At 34.8% G+C, this 17179-nt stretch overlaps 1 protein-coding gene across 1 annotated transcript in view; it reads left to right on the top strand.

The window, feature by feature from the left end:
- LOC139698394 (acyl-CoA Delta-9 desaturase-like) overlaps positions 1–17179 on the top strand; it is a 42197-nt gene that overhangs the window by 20859 nt on the left and 4159 nt on the right. Inside the window, exons 3-5 of the mRNA XM_071597286.1 lie at positions 8914–9044; positions 11862–12067; positions 14029–14214. Coding sequence (XP_071453387.1) covers positions 8914–9044; positions 11862–12067; positions 14029–14214 — 523 coding nt within the window. The remainder of the gene's footprint in view (positions 1–8913; positions 9045–11861; positions 12068–14028; positions 14215–17179) is intronic.

Here is a 17179-nt window from a genome sequence, read left to right as displayed (position 1 = left end):
GACCTTCCGTAGACAAATTCAGGACTTCAAAATTCCCTCGTTCTGTCATCATTGGCATCTTCCGATCTAACTGTATCCGTCCCCACTTCTTATCCCTGTCCCCTTTACCCACAACAGTGACCTCCTACACTTACCTAAATTCCGTCTTTCGTCCGCCCCCACCCCTCCAGCGATATTTGTTCCACCGACCCCTAAAATTATTCAACTCACTCTCCACCAACCCTCAATTATTCTCTTCACCCTCCGTCGTGCATTCAACAGCCTTTCGGGCATACCGCTGCCCGACGGTTTCGGTGTGTCGATTTCAATGTTTGGTGTATCTTGCTCAATCATTTTTTATTTCTGGTCTTTTTCATTTTTGGTTGAAACTAATTCTTTGTTATGTATCAAGTGTTAAAGACCATTGTTGGCTGTTATTAAAATAAATGAATAGATAAAAAAATAAAAAATAGAGAAATACATAAATAATAGATAAATAAATAAATAGATAAAAATAAATAAATATATATATATATAAAATGGGTCGCGGTAGTCCAGTGGGTAGAGCGTTGGACTTCTGACCGGAGGGTCCCGGGTTCGATTGCCGGGCAAGGCTTTCTGGGCACCTGCAGCTCCACCCAAGCTTTAAGTGATTTTTCGGGTACCAGGTCTTCCTGGGAAACCATCATAACCGGCACAGGGAAAGGAACTGGCCCCCCTACCCTGATGTGTGAATTTTCACACGCCGAATAGGGCTTAGTACTGGGTGATCTCTACCATGACCTACTAAACCGACCTTCGGGTTGATTACTGTGTTTATGGTTATATATATATATATATATACATATATATACATATATATATACATATATATATATGTATATATATGTACATATATGTAGGAAATCTACATATATATATATACGTATATATATGTATATATATGTAGATTTCCTCTCTCTCTCTCTCTCTATACATATATATATATGTATATATAAATATATGATTATATATATATATATATATACATATATATATACATACATATATATATATATATATATATATATATATATATATATATATATATACATACATATATATATATATATATATATATATATATATATATATATATATATATATATATATATATATATATATATATATATATATATATATATATATATATATATATATATATATATATATATATATATATATATATATATATATATATATAGAGAGAGAGAGAGAGAGAGAGAGGAAATCAGATTGAATGCCTTTACACTGTGCTGGTATGTTAATGCGTTTATTATATTAAGTATGATCAAGATCGGTGAGCTTCTCCTCGGAAAATAATATTTTTTTTCCTCTTAGCAGGTATTACTTACGAAAATTGTTGATAATGCAACTGAATAAACTATGACATATCTGAAGCTAACTACTACAGAATATTCATTTAAAGAGCAATTGTGTTATGGCAAGGAAAATGAAATGATCCTTCGAAAAATTCCCATCTTTGATGTCGTCTCTTTGTAAATGTTTTTATCCAACTTACACAAATTGGGCTCAAGGGCAATAGAAATAATATTTGAAGAAGTCAGATTCATATGTTTATGTATTTATGTGTATATATATATATATATATATATATATATATATATATATATATATATATATATATATATATATATATATAAAATGTGTGTGTGATCATAAATTTAATTTTGTTAGCCTACCTGTTCAGTGCGGCTACTTTAAAAACATATAGGTTTCTAGGTAATGTATGAAAGAAATGTTAGTTATTAAATCGAATGATAGTTGATTGTATTAATTCTTGATTCCTCCGGAGGTTCGTGTGACCAATATGCGATGTGGGAAACATCGTTTTCGTTTGGCTAAATGTAACGCTTTAGGTGGGAAAGGGCATACCAAGTTTATCTAGTATCTGCGAAATTATTATTATTGATAAATACTGTATTTACAAGCGTACAAACCTTATGATAACCTTTTTACGATGCGGCAACATTTTTCTTACGCTCGTTGATCCATATGGTACGTGTTTTATGAGGATAGTTTCATAAGCATTTCCACAGTTAAGCGTATAGCACGATCGCCATATGTCTACTATGTACAGTAAGAATCGTAAATAAATTGTTTTCCTTAGATTTTAATGAACCTACCTCTTCGTTAAAAATAAAATAATTTCTGAAATCTTATAAAAATAATCATTAACTGACGCTGCGACAATATTCCTCCGTTTCTCTATTCTCTCTCGTCTAATTAAAGTGGAATAAATCTTACATCTTCTTCCCAACCCTAGGCGATACAATCTTGAAACATCTCAATTCGTGCTATAGTGTTTGCATTATGCGCGTACAAACCATGCTTTCGTGGATGCTGCTGGCTGAAAGTTTTCCTACCAGCTGTGCGAGCTGACCTTACCCTTCGGGCTCGCGACTCAAAAGTCCGCTCTGTACAAACTCGCCTCCACCGTTCTGCTATTTCGGGAAGTGCGGATGTGCAACCGTGGTTGCATGAAGGGAGGAGTGGCTTAACTTACAAAATATTCGTTAAATACGTTGACCGTGCACACAGCAGTGTGGTGACTGGAGTGTGTTATGTACCCACTGTCGAGCGCTAAAATAGAAGGGTGAGTCCAAAGGGCTTTGATGTTCGTCGGGTAAGGTTCACTTAGAACGAATTCAAGAACAACCGGAGCCAGTGAAAGCACTTTTGAGTTGAGAATATCCGCAGTCAAAACATTATCGGAACATCCCGAGCCTGCAAAAGCACTTTTCTCAATGACTTCGTTCGGAGCAATTGAAATCACTGATGGGTGTGGGTTCAAGCCCACCTTCAAAATCAAGGGGCAAGTTTACTACATCATTGGTACCCTCTTTGCTACCTACTGATGGTTATTCTTATCCACCAAGTAAAATGTTGGCAAAAAAGTTTTCATTGGTTTGAACGCGACAGTGTGGCGTTAAACATTAAATAAAAAGAACAAAAAAATCAAATTCCATCAACAAGTACCGCGGGAAAAGCCGTGACGGGATGCTGGCAAAATATGTGTGTAAGAGTCGAGACTCTAGTCAAAAATTCGTGGATAGTATGCCAATCGTCGACGCCGATCTGTCAACATAATGGCGACGTTGCGTCGAAGATTACTGTTATGCTATCTTCGATTTGACTAGCCGCGAAATATATGCATAGAATCGACGCAAAATCGACTTGGATTCGACGTCGGTGACGACGTGGGAATTCGACGCGAGAAAACCCTATCGCACGCCAGGGAATCTCATGCTTCTTCGTCTAGTGTGAGTTTTGACAGTTGTCATGTCACATCCAAATGCAACCAGATATTTCAAAGAAATAACTGCTCCATTCAAGTGATTTGCCTTTACTTCAGTTTACCATTTCAGCCTAAGAACCCGGCGTAGGAGCATAGAAAACTTTTCTGAGATGGGAGCTCACCATATTTGGTAGGCCAAGAGGGACACTCCAAGTGAGTCAAGGGGAGGATACCCTAAATAACTAGGGGGCATAACGCAATTGGATTCTAACTTAAGTACGCCCACATTTATCTTACATTCGAATATTTCTCCTTTGGAATTAATGGGGAATGCATTTTATCGCAGTCGTTCAAAAAAATTGCCATTACTTTGTCAGATAAAAAGCTATTATTACTCCTTAATGACTTAACTTATAACTTATGAGGACAGGGTATTGTTTTTTCAATGAAATCATCCTGCAAGGATTTGTGTTGCCATGATTATTCAAGCAGATGAAAAAAGGATTCAATTGATATGAACTGAGCAAAACTGTTTCATTCCAAGAAGACCCTTTTGACATTTTGGTGAATTTATCTTATGGTCATGTTTATGTTCTCATTAGAAGTGGATTAATTCGCTTTCATGGTCTGATTTATCATTTACTTTTTTCCCTGCCTTTTTCAGTACTTCTAATTTTTCTTTCTGAGAGATAATTTGTTGCATTAGCTGTAGTCTCCTGGCTTAGGGTAGGTTTTTGATGGACCCAGGCCCTTCAAACTACTATAGACTCATTCTGTAGCGCTTCATACTTTCCGCTTCCCTTAACTCCATCAAAAGTGCTTATTTTCCCCCGCCCTCTACCTCTCTTTACCTCCCTTTCCTAACATTCATTCCTATATTACTTTCTTCAGCATCCCATTGCCTCAAGAGTAATTCCTGCATTCACTTGTCCTGCCTTCTTCGAATATATCCCCAACAGCCTGCTTTATTCTCCTGCCATACCCAGAACTGCATCAATAGTTTTTCTTTGTGTGAATTATATTTTGACAATTCTTCTCCAAATTCCAAAGAAACTGCGGGAGATGCCGCAACAGTAACTTTTAACGGAGTCATCCGCTAATGTGCATTTCAATGCAACAATTTCAGAGTGTAAAAATCATTCGCCATGACTGGGATTTGGTTTAAGAGGACGCCTCGTTAGCTTAAGTGGCTAAAGCACTTGACCGGATATTGAGGGATCTGGGTTCGAATCCCAGTCAAGGCGAATGATTTTTACACTCTGAAATTGTTGCATTTAAATTCTTCTCCACTCCCACATCTTGAAAGCATCCTATCCATGCTTATCCTGTTGCCTCATTGGCCAAGTTTCTGAGACATACAACACTAGGCTCCAAATTAAAATTTTCATTAGTCTTCTCTTTACCTGTTTACTTTAGGCACCTGTCATCAACTCCCATCTCTTTGCAAAAGCTTCCTTACCTAATACAGTTCTTATTTTTATATCCCTGCTGCTTTGCTCACCTACCTCCAAAGCACTGAGCTGTAGTAAGTTTTCTAGTTTATGTCCCCCAACTTTAATGTTTATCTTAGTCTCTATACTTCTTGAGAATTTCAATACCTTCATTTTCTCGTTATTCTCAATATTTCATTTTTAGTAACAGGTTCTAGATATATAGAGGAGGAATTGATGACCATTTTAGAAGTACCTGTGTTAGTGGGTGACTATTTGGGAGTTTGATTGACACCTACTTGGGCAAAGTAATCATTGAAAATGTCTAAAATTTTTGGACACTTGTTATTGTTGTGCCATTATAACATATTTTAGATATTGTATTGCTATTAATTTTATTTTTCCCTGTTTCCTGTTTCACTACTTTTCAGATAGTCTTAGATTTATTAGATGATGTTGTTATCAATGAGCTGGTATGCAGCTTTATTGCTAGAGTAATAGTAGTTCTCAAAATTTTACAATAACTTTTGTAGTATTTTATTAACTCTGGATCATAAGAATCAATGCATTGCTTATACAATGCTCTTTTTCTAACACAAGAAATAATTATTCCTCTTGTTAACCAAGGACTATTTTCAGGTTTACTTTTATTGTGCTTGACAATTTTTTTAAGGGGAAATGCTAAATCTTGGTAATAAGTAATGATATTGATAGAGCTGTCAACTTTAGTATTATTATTATTATTATTACTTTTTATTTGCCCAGAGATCACAATACAAAAATACCAGGTGGGTGGTGTATGTACATGATATAAGGCACGTCAATGAGGAGCAAAGACACAGGCTCAGTTAAAATACATAAAAGAAATGATGCTCATAGTTACATAAATGTTTGGTACAAACCCATGAACATTAGCTGTAATATGCACATGCAATATCAAATTCAGAAAAATCGTTGATCATTAACATGAATCAGACCATGACCATTGCTAGAAACTAAAAGTATGAACTTACTGGTTGGGAATATTGTTGAGATATTCATCAACCGAGTAAAACATAATGCGCTGTAGATATCTTTTTAATTTATGCCTGAATGCAGCAGTTCCCTTTGTATCCTTGATACTTTTGGGTAGTTTGTTATATAATCTGATGCCCATTTCATTGGGTCCTAATTTCAATGCTTCAGTTCTTATATTCCCATAATGGAAGTCATTCCTGCCTCTGGTGTAATGATGATGATAGGCAGAGTTAAGAGAATAGTTGCCGATGTTATTTTTTATATATAGAATTAAAAACATAATGTAGATGCATGGGAGTGGTAGCAAATTTAATTCACGGAAAATAGGCCTTGATGGAGCATTGTGAGGTTTCCTGGTGATGATTCTAATAGCTTTCTTTTGAATTTTAAAGATGGTTTGAGAAATAGCAGCTGATCCCCATAATATTATACTGTAGGTTATATTTGAATAAATTTCCCCATAGTACAAATTGAGTAGTACAGTTTTACTTGTAGTTTCATACAGGTGTCTTAATAAGTAGCAAGTTGAACTGAGCTTGTGTTGAAGGGCTTTTACATGAGTATCCCAAGAAATATTTGCACATAGAGAAATACCTAGAAATTTGCATTCTGTCACATGCTCAATTGATTGGTCATTGATTTTTACCAGCAGATCATCTGACACGTTCTTAATGCGTGTAAAGTATACTATTTTACTTTTATTTACATTTAAGTCTAGAAGGTTGTCTGTACACCACTTGTTTATTGCAAGTGTGACAAACTTAGATTTTTCCACAAGGCTGGGATATGTTTGTGTTGATATTATTACATTAGTGTCGTCAGCGTACAACACTGGTATTATTCCATCATTATTTGGTGAGCAGTTAGGTAGGTCATTGATGTGTATCAGAAAGAGGAGTGGCCCAAGGGTTGAGCCTTGTGGAACACCTTTGTTAACTTGGTATGCTTCGGATGAATATTTTGACCCATCAACTGATAACACTACTTTCTGAGTGCGATTATGAATATAGGACTTCATCCAGTTTAAAGGAATTCCTTTAATTCCTATTCTATTGAGTTTAATTAGTAGTCTATTGTGGTTTACATTATCAAAAGCCTTTGACAAGTCAAAAAACATTCCAAGAGTTTTGCGTTTAGCATCTAATGAATTAAGTATGCTGTCGATTGCCTGACATATGGCAGTTGTGGTAGACCTTTCAGATCTAAACACATGCTGAGAATTTGAAAGTAGGAAGTTTTTTTTGAGATAAGATGCTATTTGCATATACATGGCTTTTTCGAATATTTTAGCAAATGTATTTTGGACGGCTATTGGTCTGTAGTTGTTCAAATCATTTACACAGCCATGGTTTTTATAAATGGGCACTACTTTTGATTCTTTTAATTGGGATGGGAAAATCCCTTGTATCAAAGATTCATTAATTAAAAATAAAAGGGGTGCTTTTATGGCTTCAAAACAATGATGAACAACTTTACCAGGAATTTCATCTGGGCCAGTACTGGATTTGTTTCTGAGTGACGAGACAATAATTTTTAGATTGGTTTCAGAACAGGGCTTGGCAAACATTGACGATGGTGCATTTGCAAAAAGCACATTGGCTGGAGAAGTAGTTAATAGCCGTAGCAGTAGGGTAATTAATATCCTCCCATGTTTCTTTTGACAATAATGTATTAAAATATTGAAGACTATAAGGATCATATGTTCTTTTATAAATAATTTATGCATTTAACTTTTTATGGTGTCCATCGTCATATGATAGGGATAAGAGAATTGCTTTGTGATCAGAAAGTCCTGTACAAATAACTTCAGAGGTCTTTTCATAAAAGTCATTCCCAATAATAAATTGATCAAGACATGAGTTGATCCTTGTTGGGTCTTTAATCGTTTCTGTCATATCATGAGAGCACAGAGTAGCAAGTAAATCACGTTTAATGTTGGAATTTTTCAAGAAATCTATATTAAAATCACCACATATTAAAACTGGTTTCTTTTTGTTTTTAAGTAACCCAATAAGAGTATCTAATTTATTTAAGAATACATCTTCAAGGCCGTTTGGAGATCTATAGAAACAAACTATAAAAATACTACCATTGGGAAGATAGATTTCAACTACAGAATGCTCAAAGTTTTTTCCTCATTTAGAAATGAAGTAAAGGATTGTGTTTTGGCTTTAATATTATTTCTGACAAGAATAGCTATACCTCCATTTTTGCAATGTGTTCTGCAATAAAGACTAACTAGATTATAATTGGCTAGATAAAAATGCTCACTTTCTGTCTTGGTTAACCAATGTTCAGATAAGCATAGCACATCAATATTGGTTTCTAATGTGGATAAGATTGCTTCCAATTCTAACTGAAAATGCTAGTCTCCTAAGTACCCATTTGCTCCCTTCTCCATCCTTTGATTGATGGGAGAACATAAATCGGCTGCCTTGACAAATCAGTTTTGATTCTGGATATTTTTTCATCACTCGAGAAGAGATTTAAGCAGTAAGAAGAGTCCAGAATTTATACTTCCTTTGAAACTCTGTGCTCTTCAGTCTACTACTCATGCCCCACTCTTCATGTCTACCTGCAGACCCTCCTTACCCTTAATTAGTGCATCTCAGATGTCTTAAGACTTAGTTGGAAGAGAGCTCAATGGTCAATTCTCAAAGTTGCCCTTCTGGTCAATCACTGTTATATTTGATTGGTTGTTAATATTTGTGCATGTTTGTCCTGTAAATCATGAGAATCCCAATATCTATTTGACTTGGAAAGTGCTCTTCTCTTCAAAAGTCCCAGATGTTTGCACATATTATTCTTAACAGCATGGTCATTTCTTTTTTTAAGAGGTCTTTCCCAAGTTTGAAATATTTTCGGAGATTTTTTGGAGACCTCTGAATGGATATCCACTCCCTTCATCCATCATAGTCTGAATCAATTCAGAGAACTGGGAGAAAGGGATTCATCTCAGGGGAGGGAGGGAAGCTGTAACCTACAGAGCAAATTTTGGGAAAGGAGTGGCAGTCCCCATTAATTGGAGTGATTTATAATCCTCTGATACTCTTTGATTTATAGCTGTGGAAATGTATATCATGCGTTACATGCATACACTTTTGAGCATACATTTTCTTTTAGTGTATAATAAATCTGTACAGTATTTTTTCTGAGGTGAATTGAGCATGATATTTTTTTTTCTTAAAGCATTCTTCGTTTTATATTCATCTGGATTTGGAATAACAGCTGGAGCTCACAGACTCTGGTCTCATCGTGCATACAAAGCAAAGTGGCCCCTTCGCTTGCTGTTGGTCTTTCTCTTCACCATTACGGGGCAGGTTAGTACTTCTCCCTCACAATAGTCTCATTGTAGGGATGGACTGAAATGCGGGTGTGCTGTGAGTTTATTATGGAATAGCTGTGTGATATTAGTTCGTAGAATGAGTGTGATTTGTCATTTAGAAGCAATATTGCATTTTTATGGAAATTTGATAGTTATCATGGAAGTTTGATATTTTTTTAAAATTATAAATCCTTGGAATAAAAGTATCAAGATAATAAGGATATAGGTTTTTTGAATTGACTTCAAAATGTCAGTGGATGATAGTGTCTCACATGAAGGCATATCATTTTTAATTGATGTATGAGTTGCAGGGGAATTACATTTTTGTGCATGACAGAGACATTATTGACAATTGCAAAAGAAATAATAATTAGGGAGAGTTTATCTGAAGTGAGGATGCTCGAGGACAAATGAGTACATGAGGTCTTGAAAATCAAAATTGCCATTGCAATAGCAATGACATAAACAAATAGCAATGCAAAAGCAATACATGAAAAGTGTCATAGCTAGACTACAGATCATTTTCCATTTTTCAATAGATTTTATAAAAGAAAATAGGTAATCACAAATTAGTTTTGGAAATAATATTTAATTTTACATTAAAATATGCAAGCTAATGACAGGAAAAGAATTACTCAAGTATTTTATATGTGTTTATGTAGGACTGTTGACACTATTTTGACAGTAATACATATATGTTTGAATAGTATTAGAAATAAATTAATTTTGCTTTGAATTGAGAGTTGGAGACAATTGTATGGTTTTTGTCAAGTTATTTGTGGGTGATAATTGTTATTCTGAAAATGAGGATGCATGGCAACCAAATACAAAAGCTTTGGCATTAAAGCTGAAGGTTTTGGATTATGTGCAGACACAGATACTCAATGGAAGCACCTGAGGGAAGGTGGAAGAGAGTCAATTAGGGTTGAGTTGCATGACCAACTGAAAGGGTCCCGGTAATAAAATTTGGAATAATGGGGAAGGAGACCAGAAAGTGGCAACTTAGATAACTTTTTGTGGTTGCAAGGCTGACCAAATTTTGCCCAATATATATATTGAATGATTAATGGACGCACGCTGGCATTCCTGACTATTCCAAGATGCATTGGGTGAATCAAGGAGTGATTCACATATATTTAAAAAAATCCATTCAAACCAAGCTACATCATAGCTTTGAATTACCCAAATTCTTCCTTAGAAATTTCAAATTAAATGTATTTTTTATTGTTGTTTTAAATGTGGATTGGAGAAGAATAGTAAATGTTCATATTTTGTAATATTTAAAATTGATCAAATTCTGTGCATACTCATCTTGGACTTGCCATATCCCCACCAACTCCATAATCTTCATCCTATCCTTAGAATGACTTCAGGAAATTCTTTATCAAAAATATGAAATGTCTTTCCCTAGTGGTTTTCCATTTGGTTGCAGAATTCAGGGTGTGAATTATTTGGTCATGATAAGTGATTCAAACCATTAAGTCTTGACACTTTCTCTTGATGTAAGGGCGATTTATGTTCCAATTTTTTTAACTGGACAGTGGCTGTTTGTGAAATCTTTGCCACATTAAAATACGATAAACAATTGTTCAAATTAAGCCAAAAGTAATTGATGAGTGACTCACTAAGATAATCTATGGAAGCAAACATCATCATCTTTCAGCATTGTTCAGCAGAAAATTGTGGACCGGATGATGATGGATGATGCATTGAAAAATGAATAAATCTAAGGAATGCTAGTAGTCTGATTAACTTTTGGCATACTATTACTGAGGAAAGCTCCTCATTTGGTGGGAATGAAAAGTGATTTCAGTGATTCACTCAAAAAAGAGAATGAGTGAACCCTCAGTAGAAGTTTATAAATATTTACAGGCTTTTGTTAGTCGTATTGCACTGGAGATGAACCATAGGCCTATCACAATGACTCAGAACCTAATGTGGAGGAAAGCTGGGTATCAAAAGAACTCAGAATAAGGTCAGAATGAGGTCACAGAATCATAAGGAAAAATCATGGGTATTATTTTCTGGGATAAATGGCAAATCCTTCAGATGGAAATCTAGGAGAAGAGTTACAAACACCACCCAGCATCCCTTAATGGTCACTAGAGAATACTATGTGACCATCCTCAGATGACTGGAAGAAGCAATCAAGGAGGAGAGGTGTGTATGTTGACAGAATGGATGCTGCCCCTGCATAATGATGGGCAAGCACAAAGACCCCAAAAAGCTGTGGCTGCCCTGGCAACCTTAAGGCTAACAATCACACCCCACCTAAAGCTGGCCTTAACATGATGACCTCGAGGGAATAATATTCTTTCTGCAATCCAGGGAAAAGCCATATTTGGGGTGATGAAATGTTACAACTTCAGTGGATTTCTTCTTTCTTGGCAGAGAGAACTTTTTAAATGATTTAGTTGCTAGAAACAAATGTGTCATGTATGTTAATGTGTAGAAATATTATATAGAATTAGGTAATACCTAATTGTGCTACACCCATTTATAGTTTGTGTGTAAAAAATTAGGAAACCCTTTTGCCAGTCATGAAAGACTGAAAAATTTACTTTTGAGTGTATGCACACACTATCAGAAATGGTATTAAAGGGCTATATGAAAATTGTTGACAGAGGTTCTCTAATGTGTTCCTCTGCGCTCTGTTTTTATGATAGCTCTATTGACTTTATTGAGGTTCTCTAAGTCATATTTCGTGTGATTGGTCTGGGTCAGAATCATGATCTGGCTCTTTTGTTTTATGAAGTCATTTGAAAGGTAGGTTTTATATTTTTTTACTAATGTTAAATATCATCGCTTGCAGAGGCATGTACATGCTTGGGCTTTAGACCATCGTGTGCACCACAAGTACAGTGAGACCGATGCTGATCCTCATAATGCCAAGAGAGGTTTCGTATTTGCTCATGTTGGTTGGTTGGTACTCTCACCTCATCCAGAAGTTGTTGAGAAACGAGCAACTATTGACATGAAGGACCTTGATGATGATCCAATTTTGGTGTGGCAAAAAAGGTATTGTACATTAAGTAACCAACTTTATCTTTTATCTGTGGATCATATGTAATGAACATAAGTATGACATCTGTAACTTTCTGCATTCAAATCAATTCTCTTTGTTAGTCATATCACAGTAAAAAGTAGTACTGCTACCCCAAACACCATTCATATTCATGCCACAATATGAGGCTAGGAAAATGCAAGCCATTTTCAATATCAGAGATCAAAGGATAAACTTGGGCTCGAAGAAAGTGGGGGAAAATATTTACCGTATCAAGTGTAAGGAGAGAAAATTTTGCTCTTTCTGTTCTTGGCTGTAACACATGTTGGGATGAATAACTGATTGAAGCACTTTTCCCCTTGATAAAATTTTTTTTTATTTTACGACCAGGTTTCAATGTATTACATCATCATCAGGTAACAAACTGAAGTTGTGTGCAGGCTTATATGCATTTACGATTCCGGAAGGAGGGGAGAGGACGTGGTTGGAAAGAAGGGGGGGGAAGGGGAAAATTTAAAAAAATTTTATCAAGTGGTAAAGTGCTTCGATCAGTTATTCATTGGGTTTGACTGCCACCACATCACGCCTGAAGCTACTCAACATGTTGGGATGTTTTACTAAATTCGGTGATCTACTTCTGTCCAGCAAAATTTCTGGTATTCCACTCTTTGTTCAAAACGTCAATCAATATATGTCACTCAAGGCATTAAATCATTGAGATTCACTTCTTCATATTCTATGAAGTGAAATAAAATTAGGATGCTATGACCTGAATGTCAGATTTACTCATGAGATTGAAATCCTCATCTTCAGTGAATGGACATGATAATAATATATAATATAAGAGTACTTATTCATTTTGATAAATGGTAAAATCATATTAAATGGCATAAATATAATTATTAATCAATATATAAACATAAATTCTTAAATGTGATGAAGATTGTCACAAAACAAGTTATCATTAAGTAAAACGGATTAGCAAGTAACCGGTTATATACCCTCTTCTTGAAATTCTGGATTTAGTCTGATTTCAACTGAGTTAGCAGCCAGTGATACAATCGAATGTTCACATAGTGAAATGAGTTTTAAGTTGAGGACAGTCTATGATAAGTAGTATTCAAATTTACTAGTGTAGTTATAATAATAAATAATGGTGTAGTTATGGCTGTGATATCTAAATTGGTGAGATTACAGATTTACTTTTACATGAATCTGAGCCTTAAAGATACAAAGTAAATAGAGTCAGACATAAAAAAAGGCTTGCAGGAATCATGTAGTGGTATATTAGCCATGGCCATGTACAAGCATTTACATCCCCAAGATTTTCATTTAGAGAACTGTTAATTCATAATTTTTCTAGAGCATTATTTCAATTTAAATTTGAGATTAATCAAAATTAATGAAGAGAAATTTCGACAAGTGGGAACCAGATAAACTCATGACCAAAATAATGTGGATTATTCCACTCTAGGTTACCGGTAAGTTCCGATATCAGTTGCCATGAGCTCCCTGTGGATTCTAGCACCTTGTTCACAGCGGGAAATATTCTTGATTATTACAATTTCCTGGTTCACATGCTCAGTTATTGCATCTCCATTCAAACCAAGTACTGATAAATTTGTAATATTTTATGCTGGGTTCATATATGTTCTGAGTTTTGGAGGTAGCTTGCTACTGATCACTCTCTTTTTTGATTCAGTAACAAGGTTTAATGTTCCGCTTGCTTTACGGTCTTCTTCAGGTACCTGAAATTACTACATTGAAAGCAAATAAATTAACCCTCTGAACTGATAATATAGAAAAATAGTAAAGAATAACTTTTTGCTTCATGTTATTGCCCATTTCCTATGCAGAAATGAAGCTGGAACTATTATAAAAATATTCAATAAGTATATGTTACGCCATATTATTTGTTCCTGTTGCTCACTTCTTGTATCAAGTTAAATTAACTATTGCCTGTATTTTTTTGTAGGTTGTATGTACCACTCTTTGCCCTGCTTGTTATTGGCTTACCTGTTTGGGTACCATGCCACTTCTGGAAGGAAAGACTCATCGAATCACTCATGGTGAACTTCTTTTTTCGGTTTTGTGTCACCCTTAACATTGCTTTCTTTGTTAACAGTGCTGCTCATATGTGGGGTAATAAACCCTATGACAGGTTAGTAAAAGTCTTAAATGAATAAATATATAGTCATTAGCAATTGGCTTTGCTAGAAAAAGTTAAATAATTATATGTGAATTAAAGCTGTTATTTATGAAGAGTGCATTACTTTGTGATAGGTAGTTGACTTGTATGAGCTCTTTGCCAATTATTCTCTGTATATGTGTGCAGGCAAATCAAATCGTTGAGAACATTAAATAGATATATTTTTTTCATGCCCTATAATCATTCAAGTTTCTATGATAGGATATGGACCTTTGTTATATATGAACAAATTTATGTTCTGACATAATCAATGTCTATTCAGGGTTTCATAATTATCTCGCTATTTTTATCTTACCTTTTTTCACCATTCTCTAATTGACCTAAATGAATTTTGTATAATATAAAGACATTTTTCATTTTTAATAGCAATCATGCCATCATTATGAATCTTGTTTTTCAAAATCACTACTAACCAACCATTTTTTCTTATCAAATGTTGACATGAGTTTTGCATTCATCCTGGCTGTGCTGTATGAGCCACTTTTACTTTAAATAAATAATAGATGCTAAAAAGAAAAATTTCCTCTGTCCGTTATTATTAGCACCTGAGAATATAAATGGAAAAAGATATTGAGTTAAAGTAAGTTTTTATTAAGTCTTGTGTGTGATACTGAATGATAATTCAAGCAAAATTTGAGCAGTGAAATATAAGGAATCATCTTAATTCATGTGTTTTTCCATATTGATTATGCCTGTCACTATTTGATTAAGGGTGCCATTATAACACCAGCTACTTGGAATGGCATTAAAAGCTAATTTTGTAAAATCCACTGATGTAATTTCTGAATGTTATCAGTGTCAGGCTACCTAGCCCTCAATATAATAGCATTGCTGAAATAGCATAAAAAATGTTGCTCTGTGGTACTTATTTGTCGTTATTGTCATAAAAAACATACTTTAAACTTAAAAATTAGACAAGAATTCGGGGCATTGATTTGGCTGATTTTTATCCACGTACAACAGGCTATAAAATGTTGAGCTGTAGTAATTAAAAGAAGAAGGCTGTGGGATCAATAAAAACCTTCCAAGGTGTGTGACAAAGAAAAAGTCAATTGTTCTTTAGTTCCCCACAAGACTGTATCAGTTCATTAAATTTTTTCTGAGTGGAATTTGAAGTTCATTATTGTTTATTTAATATAATATCTATTACAGAAGAAACTTTTGCTCACGCCAAGCTTTATGGATATGGATAGTTAGCAGTGAGGTATTGGATAGAATTCCATGCCAGTAAGCCAAGCATCAGTTTATAAAAAGTGATGAAAATATGGATATTCAATGCAGTGGCAAACCAGTGGATTGGGCTGATGGAGGGGTGGAAAATCAATGTGTTATGCAATCCCTAATGACTTTCACTAATGACACTTTTTGAAGAGTAGGCCTATAGAATTATAATACCTACTTAGACAAAGGGAACTATAGTAACTGTTGTTTACATGAAAAAATGTTAACATTTACAAATATTTTGGTTTTCCATTATGTCACTGCTTTGAGTCTGTAGTAGGGAAGAGAGTTTTTTTATTTCATTGATAGTACTTCCTAAAAATCCTAAATAAATCATAAATTTATATAATGTAGTGCATTTAGTTTCATCCCACATGCGGTGCTGAACATAATACATTCTGACCTCCATATATGCCTTTCCCACAAATCCACCCAATCTTCATTAACATTAAGTGATACAAAACAATTTAACAGGAATGAATGTGGCTTTTCAAACCTGTTTGCCATCCAGATTAATTGATTATCATTGATAACATTCTCTCCCTGTACCCTCAACATCCATTTATCTTTTAACCCTCTTCTGGCTTTCTGAATCACTCTCTCCTCTCTCATTCCCGTTACCTCCATCTCCCCTTTCCTCTTTCCTGACTCATTCTATCAGTTGCCCTTCTTTCACTAATGAACTGGGCTGGAACCAATGAAAATTCAAAAAAGAGTACATTGTCACAGCGTTATAACAAGATTATTTAACTCATAATCTTATTTAGAAATGTCAGTGATGCCAAACTTAAATTTGATTTACACTCTTAATTTGTGTCAATTACTCTTCTGCTAAAGCAAGATTCAGATATACATTCACAAATGAATGTACCTCGAAGACATCTTACAATTTAAACCAATTGATATTAAAATGTAAAAGCTTTGTGTGTGTATATATATAAATGTATATTCATTCACATGGAAATAGATATAAGGGAAAGGGATAGGTGGGGAAGGTGGAATCAAGCAGATCACAAGTGTAAAAATATTTCCTTGACCGGGACTTGAACACCGGATCTTTCCACTTGCTGGGTGGATGCTCTAACCACTTGAGCTATTGGGGAAATGTAATGTACACTGAGATCTGCGGGTCTTATATTTCAACCACTGCGGGTCGCAGTAGCCCAGGGGATAGAGCGTTGGACTACTGACCGGAGGGTCCCGGGTTCAATTCCCGGGCAAGTCTCTGGGCACTTGCAGCTCCACCCAAGCTATGTGATTTTTTGGGCACTAGATCTTCCTGGGAAACCATAACCAGCACAGGGAAAGGAACTGGCCCCCCTACCCTGATGTGTGAATTTCACATGCAGTCGGGCTTAGTACTGGGTGAACTCGACCATCACCTACCAAACCGACCTTCGGGTTGATTACTGTGTTTATGGTTTATTCATATATATATATATATATGTATATGTGTATATATATATATATATATATATATATATATATATATATATATATATATATATATATATATATATATATATATATATATATAATTGTATATACTACCTTGATCAAAAAGTTCCCGGAATAACCAACGTGTGGCGCTCCCATCGTTCCGATTTGAGTTCTGTTTTTTTTGTTAAATTGGTACATCTGTTGTTGATATTCCCTTTAAATCTTAGTGTCATAACTTGACATTTGCAAAAGTTAC

The sequence above is a fragment of the Hetaerina americana genome, unplaced genomic scaffold, assembly GCF_022747635.1.
Source record: "Hetaerina americana unplaced genomic scaffold, ioHetAmer1.1.p SCAF_85, whole genome shotgun sequence".
NCBI classification, from domain to species: Eukaryota; Metazoa; Arthropoda; class Insecta; order Odonata; family Calopterygidae; genus Hetaerina; species Hetaerina americana.
This window is presented reverse-complemented; position numbering and strand designations above follow the sequence as displayed.